Source organism: Hordeum vulgare, chromosome 5H, assembly GCF_904849725.1.
Source record: "Hordeum vulgare subsp. vulgare chromosome 5H, MorexV3_pseudomolecules_assembly, whole genome shotgun sequence".
Lineage (NCBI taxonomy): Eukaryota > Viridiplantae > Streptophyta > Magnoliopsida > Poales > Poaceae > Hordeum > Hordeum vulgare.
Window position 1 is genome coordinate 532,455,789 of NC_058522.1, and position 12,740 is coordinate 532,468,528.

The 12,740-nt window shown below is 47.0% G+C and overlaps 1 protein-coding gene across 1 annotated transcript; it reads left to right on the forward strand.

The window, feature by feature from the left end:
* Nucleotides 1–360: 360 nt before the first annotated feature.
* On the forward strand, nt 361–5,785 carry LOC123452374 (upstream activation factor subunit spp27-like). Its single transcript, XM_045129023.1, has 6 exons — nt 361–875; nt 2,621–2,723; nt 2,821–2,992; nt 3,868–3,948; nt 4,027–4,190; nt 5,470–5,785. The coding sequence occupies exons 1-6, from the start codon at nt 505–507 to the stop codon at nt 5,590–5,592; spliced, it is 1,014 nt and encodes a 337-aa protein (XP_044984958.1). The 5' UTR covers nt 361–504; the 3' UTR covers nt 5,593–5,785.
* The last annotated feature ends 6,955 nt before the right edge of the window (nt 5,786–12,740 follow it).

A 12,740-nucleotide genomic window follows, 5' to 3' on the forward strand; every position in this document is an offset into this window, starting at 1 on the left:
CCCATTTGTCTCGAATTACTTGCATTTTTCACTTCTGTTTTGTGGGTTTCAGTTCTCTCCTACCTATATGGAGAATCTTGATTATAAGCGTGCAAGAACATGGTCTGCAAAAGGGAGATTGTAAACCCAGCAGATGCCATAAATCCCTGTCTACCCCAAGCAGTCAATCCTGACGTCCACCGGAGCACCAACGGTCATGACACCATCACACCACCACAACGGCAAAAGGGAAAGGGGAAAACCTCGGGGAAAAAACGTGACGCGATGTAGTGTATCTGGGCCAGACGCCCCCAGGGGGAAAGGAAAACCCACATTCTCAGCCCAAACAAAACCGAAACCACGCGAGGCAGGCAGCGAGCGAGCCCTTCCACCCCACCCCACCCCACCGGTGCCCTGCCCTGCCCTGCCCCCGTGCACGGCCACGCTCCCTTCCCCCCCAGAGAGGCACAGAGAGAGAGAGAGAGAGAGAGAGAGGCGAGAGAACCAACCCGAGGCCCGGCGGCGATGGTGTCGGACTCGGAGCTGGTGGAGCGGCTGCGGGAGGTGCTGCGGGACTCGGACCTCACCACCACCACCACCGGCGCCCTGCGCCGCCGCCTCGAGGAGGACTTCGGCGTCGACCTCTCCGACAAGAAGACCTTCGTCCGGGAGCAGGTCGACCTCCTGCTCTCCGAGTTCGCCGACAAGGCCGAGCCCGAGGATGCGCCCGCGGAGGAGGAGGATCCGGGGGAGGTGACGCCGGAGGCCGGGGAAGGAGGGGAGGACAAGGGCGAGCAGCAGGAGGGGGAGGGGGAGGAGGAGGAGGAAGAAGAGGAGGAAGAGGACGAGGAGGAGGAAGACGAGGAGAGTGGCGCCGGCCGGAAGAAGAAGCGGCGGTGAGGCGCTTTCGCTCTCTCTCCATCTCTCTGCATTTGCTGCTCCGTTTAGGGTTCATTGCGTATGCGTTGTTTTCATCGATCTGTTAGGATATGCGGCGGCACTGTGCACTCGCGTGTGATATATTTGTCCGAGCAGTAGCAAGGATTCAGGCATTCTCTCAACGTTCGTGGAGGGTTCTGGGGTTGCATATTCGTTGCCTGTGTTTCGGCTGTTACTGCTACTGTAAACCTGCCATTATCTCCGTGGGGAAAATGGCGTCTGGTTGATGCTGCTGTCGAAACCTTGGACCAATTAGTCCGCAAAGGTTTGCTTGCGTTTGGTACTGCTTTTCGATTTGCCTTGACATGTTCCGTTTAGGATTCTCATTTTTAGCTTAATTTGCTCAAGTGTCTGTTGTTCATGGCCGGGTTTGTTCTGTTTCCTGGTTGACTTGGTGCTTTCTCCTCTTCTTGATGTGGTTCATGTGTACTACTCCTAGGTTCTTTTTGTGTTTGTTACTGTCATAATTTGTGCTTCAGGCGGCCTGGTTCGTCTAATTGATGTGCCTATGGAACACTTTGTGGCTGCATTTGTTGTATATTAGCCGTTTGCGGTTGCATGATGTAGTCCTGCTTATATTTGCTATCAGCTGATGTGTCCGCGAGTTTTGTAGACATTGTAATGCATTTTGGTGATTGTAATGCAATTGCATTTTTCACCTTTCACGCATTTTGATGTTTCATGCACTAGACATTCTATTTTTTAACTGCTTGGATAATATCTCCACAATCAGTAGAGATGCTGCAGTTACTTTACACCTCAGCATTATGCTCACCGACCAACTCAGGAACATTCGAATGGGTTGGTGATTTTGTGGCTGCATTTTGTGCTGTGCATATGAGGGTGTCTGTTGGTGCATATACCACAAGTGTAGAGTGTACCATCAAAAACATGTGCAAAGGCAATATCCATGTATACTCAATAGTATGGCTCTTACTGCAAAGCAATTACCTGACAATTGGTGTTTGTGCTATCATGTGGCTACTTGTCCAATATTTACTATCCCGTTGATCAATGATAAATTCGGTGGTGGATAAGCCACTTGTATTTTGTAGGTAGGGCCGATGTGGTTGTACATTTGGGGCTCTGATTTACCTTTTTCTTCCTGATTGTTTGTCTCTTTGTACTACTACCTCTGTAACTAAATATGGGACGTTTATGCAGTTTATTTGAACTGCAAAAATGTCTTATATTTACTTACAGAGGGAGCAGTTAGGTATTATTACTGCTCAAGTTGGGAATTTCCTTTTCCTATTATACAGTGAATGTATTTCAAGGCTTGGAAATCAACTATTGCAGATATTAACTTATGGACCAGTCAACGTGGTTCAGTTAAACACATGGTCTTACTACAATAAATTGAACTTTTCATAGTGGAGCTGTTCTCAGGCCTTTTTTTTTTCCTGAAAGTTTGCTGATGAGCAGCACATGCTGTTGTCTTTTCTATTGTTCTTACATAATTAGTTAGTTACTACTGAACTGTATTTCTGCATGACTTATAGGTTGAGAACCAAACTGATTATTGGCATAGAATATATGTATACATTAAGATGTGTGGTATTTTTTTTAGGCATGTTTGAGTTACCGAGCAGGTTCGTTAGCTCTGTCGGACATTTGCACAACTTCTCGTATTGACAATAGTTACTCTTTCTAAATGGCCATACCATACCCATTAATTTTTTTTAACCTATCAATTGCATAGGTTGGGTGACGGCAAGAAAAAGGCTGGTGGCTTTACAAAATTATGTAGCATTTCCCCAGCACTTCAAGAGTTTGTCGGTGCCTCTGAGTGTGCCAGGACAGAGGTAACCACACCTCCTGATTTTTTTCACTTCTAAACCTCATACCGGATGAATGGTCTGTCAAGAATCTTCCTTGTCTTATTTCATGCTGTCTTTCCAGGTTGTCAAGAAGCTTTGGGCATATATTCGAGAAAATAATTTGCAAGACCCAAGCAATAGGAGGAAGATTCTGTGTGATGAGAATCTGAAGAAGATTTTTAACGTCAATTCAATTGATATGTTCCAAATGAATAAAGCTTTGACCAAGCACATTTGGCCATTGGATTCTGATGGTCTCTCTCTCTCTCTCTCTCTCTCTCATACACACACGTGCGTGCATCTGGGGGATATGAGGCATGAGTATATAACTATCAAAGACGGGATACACAACTTCCAGTATACTCATGCTTTGCCTGCTAAGAAAACGTGCGCTAACTCAATATAAAAAACATACTCCCTCCGTCCCAAAATAACTGTCTCAACATTGTACTAGCTCTAGTACAAAATTGTACTAAGGCCAAGACACTTATTTTGCGACGGAGGGAGTACTATTTTCTAATAGGTACAAATTTAACTCAATTGATGCTCTTTTGATGTTCTCTTATGTGTTGTTACTATTGTACTTACAATAATGCCTTTATCAATGCTGACTGCACTAGAACATGATATTGTGCATCAGAGCTGTAGAAAAATTGTTGCCCTGCTAGCATGGAGCCCGGCTAATAAATTTGCTCGCTGCGATGGACGAAAGAAAATGAACAAAGAAAAACTGTCGTTTATTTTGGTACAAGTATCATCTGGTTTGTAAGAATGCATGTGTTGATAGTCATATACTCATTCCTCATATCTCTAATTTTGTTTTATTTTGGCATGCAGTACTGTATAAGCTTAATTGGCCTATGTTTACTTGAACTTATTATGGGACTTGAATGTTGGCTGATTTCTTAATTAGCTTGTGCCATTTCACATGTATGTACAAGAGTAAGAGGTGGAGCTGGTTCCATGGATCATATTAGACTCCTTCATCGAATGATGTGGATATATATATATATATATATATATATATATATATATATATATATATATATATATATATATATATATATATATTAAGTATCACTGTCGACCTAACCTATCTCTAAGGTAATTATTCTCTGTGATTTATTAGGTCCCGTCTCACCAAAGAAATCGACACCCAAAGAGAAGTCGACACCCAAAGCGAAGCCTCAAAAGAGAGACAGAAGTGAAGGTTAGAAAATATTTGATTAGCTTCCTGCTGCACGAGTTTCTGTTCTCGTAAGGTTATCGATGAAATGTCCTTTTCCAGGAAACAAGCAAAAAGGCGGATCCTCTGGGTCTACTTCTGGTCTTCTTGCGCCCCTTCTACTTTCGGATGATTTAGCAAAATTTATCGGCACCGGTGAGAGTATGTTGTCACGATCTGATGTTGTGAAGAGAATGTGGGTTTATATAAAAGAGAATAACTTACAGGTAAATGCCATTTTCCTGGATATTGCATTACTGTTCATGATAACATCAATTTGAAATGCTCAGCGATTTAGTTATTGGTTGATATGACGGTACATGTAATTGTGCATGTAAGAAATTTTGCGGCTGTGTGGGTAGGGGCTTACATAGTCATTGTTGTCTCGTTTTTTTTTTATCTGGACTGACTGCTGTTCAAGGCCATCTAGCCTGTAACTTTTGGATACATCACGTCAAACGATGGTAGCATATGAGGTGGAGAAAGCATGTTACTCAACTACTAAGTTGCACATAAGCTTATGATGCCTTATTAGTAGCTTAGAGTCTATGATGCACGTTTCCATGTGTCCATGTTAAATGCAAATGTGCAATTCTATCCTGCAGCCTCAGGTCTAATAAATGGGGCAATAAGACATCTTTAGTATTGTGCAATGTACAATTCAGATCATTAGGACGTATGACAGGTCTAGACTACTGAAATGTTGCCATTTATAATCTGCTGTGGGCTTTTGCTTGTCTTTTCAAACAACCATCGAAATCTCAAGTAGGACTAACTCTGCATCAAAGCATGCACACTACCATGTGTCCATATAGATTCTAAGTATTCTTATTCCCATGGCAATGCTTAGAAGTCTATATGATGCACGTTTCCATGTGTCCATGTTAAATGCAAATCTGTAATTCTATCCTGCAGCCTCAGGTCTAATATATGGGGCAATAACACATCTTTAGTATTGTGCAATGTACAATTCAGATCATTGGGATGTATGACAGGTCTAGACTACTGAAATGTTGCCGTTTATAATCTGCCGTGTGCTTTTGCTTGTCTTTTCAAACAGCCATTGAAATCTCAAGTATGCTGTAGTACTGGGGCACTATTTTGGTGTTACTTAGGACTAACTCTGCATCAAAGCATGCACACTTTCAACCAGTAGCTTTTGTAGTAAAATTATTGTGGTATGGTGTCTCGTGCATACTCTTTTATCACCTCATTAGCTGAAATATTTTGAGAAAATGGAGGCGGCATTGGTTGAGTTGGACCAACTGGGCACTTAAATTTTCAGTTCTTCAAATATTTTTGTCAGAAACTTAGACGTTACTTTCGATTGTTTGAATACATCCGCTTTTTGCCTTTGGAGGTGCTTTTTTAACTTGGTTTTCGAGATGTTGAAATTGTTCATGTGGAATAGTAAGAAAAGGTTGATCTTATTTGAACAATGAATACCATGATTGTGTCAATCTGCCGCATCAGACTTACAGTATGTGCCCTTGTTGGTGTTTTCAGGATCCTTCTGACCGGAGGAAAATAATCTGCGACGAGAAGCTGAAGGATCTATTCCAGGTTGAATCATTCACTGGATTCACGGTGTCGAAGCTGCTGAACCCCCATTTTACAAAGGCAAAGTAGGGAGCTGCACTGCACCACCCGCCGATCCGCGGCACCCGTAAGGAAGGACGGGTGGTTTTGTTTTTCTTGTTTTGCAGTAATCCGTAACCGTGGAACATGTAGGAGTCATCATCAGAGAAATGTGGAACCTTGACTTGTGTGAATTCCGGTTGGACTTTCTCCCCGTTATCAATCGTAGGGTCTTTGTTGTCTACAGTGGTTTTGCGCCTGCCTTCTCTCTCCATGAGAAATGTGGCAACACGGCCTTGCGTGCATTGTCGCTGAAGCCATCCATGGTCCTCCGAATTATGTATGCTTGGGGATGACGATAAGATCGGTTGTCTCCTAGGGTGACTTGTGGCGGCAAAAAGATGGCAGGGGCTGCGAGTTGGGTGCTCCCACTTTCGTACCGGATCTACTCGCCTTTTCGGCTCCAGATATGGGATAGCTCGGCTGCGGTGATGCGTTCAGGATATCTGTATCTTTGGTAGTACTGTTGTTGTACTGTACGAGATCTGCAGCAGCCAGTGTTTCATCTTGGGTTTGTGATTGAGCTTCACTCGCTGAGCCGGAGTGAGAGAGAGAGAGAGAGAGAGATGCACGTGGGCAATAATATGTGCCGAGTCCAGTCAGCTCCGAGTCAGTCCGGCTCAGCTGCTAGATTTTGTGGCAGTGGTCGACGTCAGCATATATACCTGTCCGTGTGAGGGGGGGGGGGGGGGGGGGTCCCTTCCTGATGGAATACAACTATCGTGCAAGTTGCAGCTGGAGCACCGGCAATAAGTTTTTTTTTTTCCGATGATGAAAGTACAGGCAATAAGTCATGGACCAACAACGTCGCGGTCTGGCTCGCTCGCCGTCGCACCGCCACCGGCCGCACCGAGGGCGGAGACATCGCCAGAGAGATGCGACAGACGGAGCCGAGCGTGGAATCCGTGAATCATATGTCCAGCGCAGCGCAGCGCAGTGGGAAAGAAGCCAAGATCTGGCGAAGATCGGTGCCGTGTGCCCCGTGCTCGTGTCCCTGTCGCCTGGATGGCCTGCGATTTGGGGTATGCACGGTCCATGGCTTCTTCGCCTTTAACCAGCCAGGGGCCACGGCCTCCAGTGTTTTCAGGTCCTCAAAGGTTTCCGCCCCACTAAAATTCATCATCTTGTGCCTATACTTCTCTTTTCCTTTTTAATACTCCCTGTACTAGCTCTAGTATAAATTTATACTAAGCTTAAGACACTTATTTTGAGACGGAGGAAGACGAAGACATAAACAATAGATATTGTTCAGAAAAGAGCAAGAGGAAAACAATATTATCAAAATTGAGCTATGTATGGAAAAACTGGGCACCCCAAAGCGCAAATTCTTTACCTAGCTCGTTATCAACAATAGAATTTGGACGGCTGACAGACTACACCGTCGTGGATGGCCAAACTGCAACCTATGTCCGCTCTGCCAACAAGTTCAGGAAACGGCGGCCCACCTTCTCTTTTAGTGTCGGTACACTATTCGGGTTTGGAACATGATCAAAACTTGGCTGGTTCTTCATGAAATACGACCCAACGATTGAAGGAATCTGCACTCTGTTAAGAAATGATGGAGTCAGAATGCCATTAAGAGGGCCCCGTCGCGACGTCCGCTTGTCTCCCTGATGATGCTCATCTTTTGGAAAATATGAAAGGAGCGTAATGCCAGAGTTTTTCGTAACACGGCCATATCGATTGGAGTGGTGGTCATCAAGATCAAAGAGGAGTGCTCACTTTGGAGCTTAGCAGATGCGAAACATGTGTGTAATATCATGTCACGAGAGTGATGTATCTTATTTGGCCTAGGGCCTCAACTCTTAGAGCATCTCTAGCATATCCCGCATTTCCGCGGAAACTGTATAATAACCGCCGTTTTACCGTTTCGGACCGAAAACGCTCGCACAGCAGATCTCGCAAAAGTGACTGGCCTGCAAAAATTTATGAGGGGCGCGGCAGTTTTGGTCTGCAGAACTGTGAAAACAAGGTTTCGCGACGCGACGCGAGCCAGGGGTGCCCTGCATTGCGCGGAAATACATGGCGGGAGGGACATTTCAGCAGCGGGTTGCTTCCCTCCCCTTTCCCCTTCCAGCCGCCACGACCGCCCTCGCGGTCGCCGCCCTAGATTTCGGCCGCCGAACACTTTCTCCCCGCCCCTGCCGTCGCTGCACGTCACCGCAGGCCCTGTACGTCCGGGCTCCGACGGCGGCGCGGGTCTTTGTCTCCGCCGCCCAAGATCGAGGCCGCCCCGACGAAAGGGCACCCGCCACCGCGGCGCCGCCTGTCGGGACCGACCCCCGCCGCTCCGGCCTCTTGATCGCAGGTGAGATTTGCCTCCTTCTCCCCCCTCTGCCCCCAACCGCTCCGCCGCGCACTCTCATTTTCTTCTTTCGGCAGATAGAATTGAGCTCCAATGAGGAATTTGTGCCCGCCGATTCTTCATCCTCCGACGACTCGGATGTGGAGAACCTCCTGGCAAACCATCGACATCAAATGTTGGTGGTCGTGATGGCCACCAAGGAGTACGAGGATCGACGGAGGAGTCAGTGGCGTGGATCGAAGGTAGGCCGCCTATGCATCCCGCGCAATCGCCACCTCGGCAACGAACTGCTGATGCGAGACTACTTCACCCAGCGGCCAACCTATCCTGCCAATCTCTTCCGACGAAGGTACCGAATGCGTCGATCCTCTTTGTCAAAATAGTAGAGGCTTGCAAGTCAAATTCTCGCTATTTTACTCGCCGGAGGAACGCCGCTGGATATTGGGATTTAGTGCATACCAAAAGATATCCGCGGCCATGAGGGTTATTGCATATGGAATCGCTGCGGACTACGCCGATGAGTATCTTCGTATTGGTGAAGATATTACAATAGAGTCTGTGCATAGGTTCTCGAAGGTTATGATCAGTGTGTTTGGTCCAACTTATCTTCGAGCACCAAACGAAGATGATACGAAGAGGTTGATAGCGATGAATGAAAGGAGAGGTTGACCGAGTATGCTAGGTAGCATAGATTGCATGCATTGGACTTGAAAAAATTGCTCGAAGGCTTGGCACGGGCAATATTGTGGCAAAAGCCGAGATGCAATAATTGTGCTTGAGGCCGTAGCGTCCGAGGATTTGTGGATATGGCATTGCCACTTCAGTTTGCCAGGCAACAACAATGATATCAATGTGTTTCAAAGGTCACACCTATTTGGAAGGCTTGCTAGTGATGATGCTCCTGTTTGCAACTTCACTGTGAATGGTAATGCCTACACTCAAGGGTACTACCTTGCCGACGACATTTATCCTTCTTGGACTACTTTCGTGAAAACTATATCCAATCCAAGCACTAGGAAACAGGCTGAATTTTCTAAGCAACAAGAGGCGTGCAGAAAGGATATTGAGAGAGCCTTTGGGGTTTTGCAATCTAGATTTGATATTGTTCGTGGGCCAACTCGTTTTTTGGGACAAGAAAACCTTTAGCAATATCATGACATGTTGAGTGATTGTTCACAACATGATCATTGATGATGAGAGGGGTTTAAACTTGGAGTTCTTCTACGACAATGTTGGTAGCCGTGTGAAGCCATCTAAAAACCCTGACCGTATTCAGGCTTTCCTGGAGTCCTACCGGCATATAGAGGACGTCGATGGGCACACCCAGCTGCAACATGATCTCACCAAGCACATATGGCAATTGCATGGGCAGTACAGATTTTTTATGTTCATCTATTTGATTGTTGTGTAATTTAAACTATTCTTTTATTTCGGACAATTGTTGTATTGGATTATTTGTTTAATTCTTTCATTTGAACCATTTTTATAAGTTTGACTATTGTTGTAATGTACAATAAACATATACTTACATTTTAGTTAACGTTTGCATAAGAATTTGCTGAAGATTTTACTATCAAAACCTACGTATGCAAGTCCGGTTTTGGCTGCGGCAGAACACACACCGTAATGCGGAACTGCAAAACAGAACAGCGCATTGCGGTGTCTGTTCTGTTGCAGTCAAAAATGAAACTGCAAAGCGCGGCATCCTCATCCCAGGTTTGCGGGCTGGCGAAATGCGGGATGATGTTCTTTCTTAATCAATGCAAATGGTAAATTTTTTGCCCCGTTTAAAAATAATAATTGTTAATCCTTCCACTACTACATTCTGCCACTACCATGCGCCTCTTAAGCCTCACGTACCATTACAGTGTGCTTCTTAGAATGTGCGCCCAGTCCCCTAAAAAAAATGCCCCAGGAGCAGTGCCACATTTGTCAACGTTGTCTGTGTGTTAATGCGGCTCGATTCATGCCACGGTGCCTTTTCTCTCGGCGACTTCGCGCCTACTAGTAGTGTCTAGCATGCAAAAGTCTTGGGATCAGATAGGAGGATGGAAGGAAGGAAGGAAGGAAGGAAGGTCAAAGCGATAAGGATATATAAAGCGCAGCTCGATCGATACGGTGAGATGTGCGTTGGTGTGCGCCGCGGAGAGTTGATGGAGTTTGCCGGCTCCTGCACAAGTCAAAAGCCTCCAGAGATACTTTCACGTGAAAAGAAGAGAAGATGGAGAAAACGACTCCAAACCAGCCAGCAACTGCCCAAGAACACCTTTAATGACACACACCCCACTTACATCGGCCCTCCTTGCATTGCATTTGCAGCACGACCAGACTCTAGTTGCTGTAGCTGTAGCCGTGCCCGTGCGCTTGGCCCTCGTCGCAGCACGACCAGGCTCTGAGCTGTGATCCACGGGATGGATATATATGGTAAAATCCAGGTCAAACAATTCTTTATGCTAGTACACTTATTATTAAGTGACATGCTGCTAGTAGATCCCACGAAGATAGGAGGCCATGGCTATAGTAGTAGTTTAGTTTTGGCCTTTGCCCTTTGGGGTGCCGGAACCGGAGCTGATAGGAAAATTACTACTATAAGCAGCAGTGGCGCTTAGTTTTTGCTGTGACGGTGCCTCCTGCTTTTCGACTACGTACCGCTACCATATATGGCCATGCTCGTACATATTTGTAGTAGTACAAGAGCCAGCAACGTGTTTGTCTTCTGCGCCTAGAATAATGCGAAGAGGCTCCTTTGTCAAAGGACCGGGGCTTTGTATATGTTATATCATCATCAAGCTAGCCCTGCTTCTTATCATCTCCCACAATTGCTGGCGAATCTTGCGGATATGTTCCGAGAGATTCCGAGTGTCTGCAAATTGGAATAACATATTGCCACTTCCACCAAGCCCACAAGAACCTGCTAATTGTCCAGCGTAGATTAAGATAAACCTTACGCTGAAACTAGGTCAGAGACTCGTTTGGAGGCGGCTTTCTGCATCCGATCGATCAAGCCACGCAAGCCCAGGCTAGGGCTAGCAGATACCGCCGCTGAAAGTGGCTAAAGAAGGCGCTGATTCCTCTCTGGATACCGGGAATATTAGGTGCGGTGCGGGCGTTGGGATCAAGCTGTCACACGACGGAGATTAGCCATGGCCATGTTGGCATTTTGCTCTTGCAGACACAAAGATTCCTTCGCCTTCTCGCGGCGACGAGGGCCGCCTCCCCTTTGACGGACGCCCCCGTTGCAGGTCGGATTAAGAATGCCAACTCCGCCTTGGCGACCTCCATCACGGCTCACCGAAATATGTGCAGAAAATGAATCCTCAGAGAACATACCAGCAAAAGTGAAATAAATATTCCTTCCTACTATTCAGAATAAGCGTCGTGGTTTCAGTTCATCAAAGGGTACTGCTAAAATTCAGAGAAGCTTCTGCGTGATTAACAAATGGATGGACCCTCCCGAGCTAGCAACAAAGGGGGCATCGGGTGCTGTTCGTCACTTGATGCAAATTGGAGAAGAGTGAAGAGCACTCAGTCGGCCAATCGATCAGGGAAGAATCCCATTCAGCACTAGTGATGCTTTCTTTTGGGTTGGGGCCGAGTCCATCTTCTGCTGCTGTTCCGTGGACCTTTCGTGTCTCATCGTCTGCGTTCCTTGTTTGAGGTGGTGGAACGGAAAACAGGAGATTCCTCAGCCTCAGCGGACCGACGTCCATAGTGCTCGCCTTTTGTTTCCAACTGGCTATAGCTTTAGTTAGAACCCAACGTTCTGTCGTCGTAGATAAGGTATAAATATCAAGGGGAACCATGCTGGTTTAATTCATGTGGATTCTATCTTAGCCGGAGGTTCCACATCTTTTTTTCATTTTTACAGAAAAAAGATAAGAGCATATACAGCCGGATCCTTTATATCTGTCTCATACGCCCGGACAAGCCATCCGGTTACTATCCGATCACAAAAAATCGACCCAGGTGAATTTCCTAAACGGGCCTCAAACGCGTGGGCTGACCGGCACCCCTCATATCCAGCCTAAATATGAGGTGGATATGTGGACATGCCCTTCCGCGAGGCGCGCAGCTCCGACCGCTCCCGCTTCGGGAGGTCCGCTCCAGGTTAGGTACGCCGTCCACCTCCACCACCTTCTGCTCCGGAAGCGGTGCCCGGCCATCGTTTGGTCCTCGTGCCCGCGTCGGGGAGGGGGCGCAGGAGGACGCCGGAATCCGAGGGTTGTGTAGCCCGTCGCGAGCGGCATCGGGCTAGGGAGAGGGAAGAGGCACTGGCCGCGCGACGTTCGACCTCGAGCGCGCCGTTCGACCCCAAGGACGCTCTCCTCGCGGGCGTCCTTCGTCTCGCTAACGACGGGGAGACGGATGCGCGCCGCCTCCGTCACAAAAATCTCGAGGCGCTTCGACTGGCCATCCAGTTATCGGAGCCCGAGGCAGCGAAAGAGGCGAAGGCAAAGGCGAAAGCAACCCGCCACGCGAAGGAGTAGGACCGCCTGCTCCGCATGCTGTCTGGCATGTGGTGCATCTTCGACGAGGAAGACAGTGATGTATCCACCACGTCCGTCCGCGATGACGACGCTCCACCGCACACCGACGCCTACACGAAGGAGGGGCACAACGTCGTGGACAACTGGAAGGGGAAGGGGGCGGCGAGAAAATGGGGATTTCCTCCGCCTTCCCCGTTTTCTTCATATTTTAAGTAGTTTGTAGTATGAATTTGCCAAGAACTCCGGTGAACTATGATCCTTTTGTACGATGAAGCTTTTCATCTGATGAAAGATGTTGATCTCTTGTTTTACGTAGTGTTGCATGCATTTGTATTGATATGAGGGTT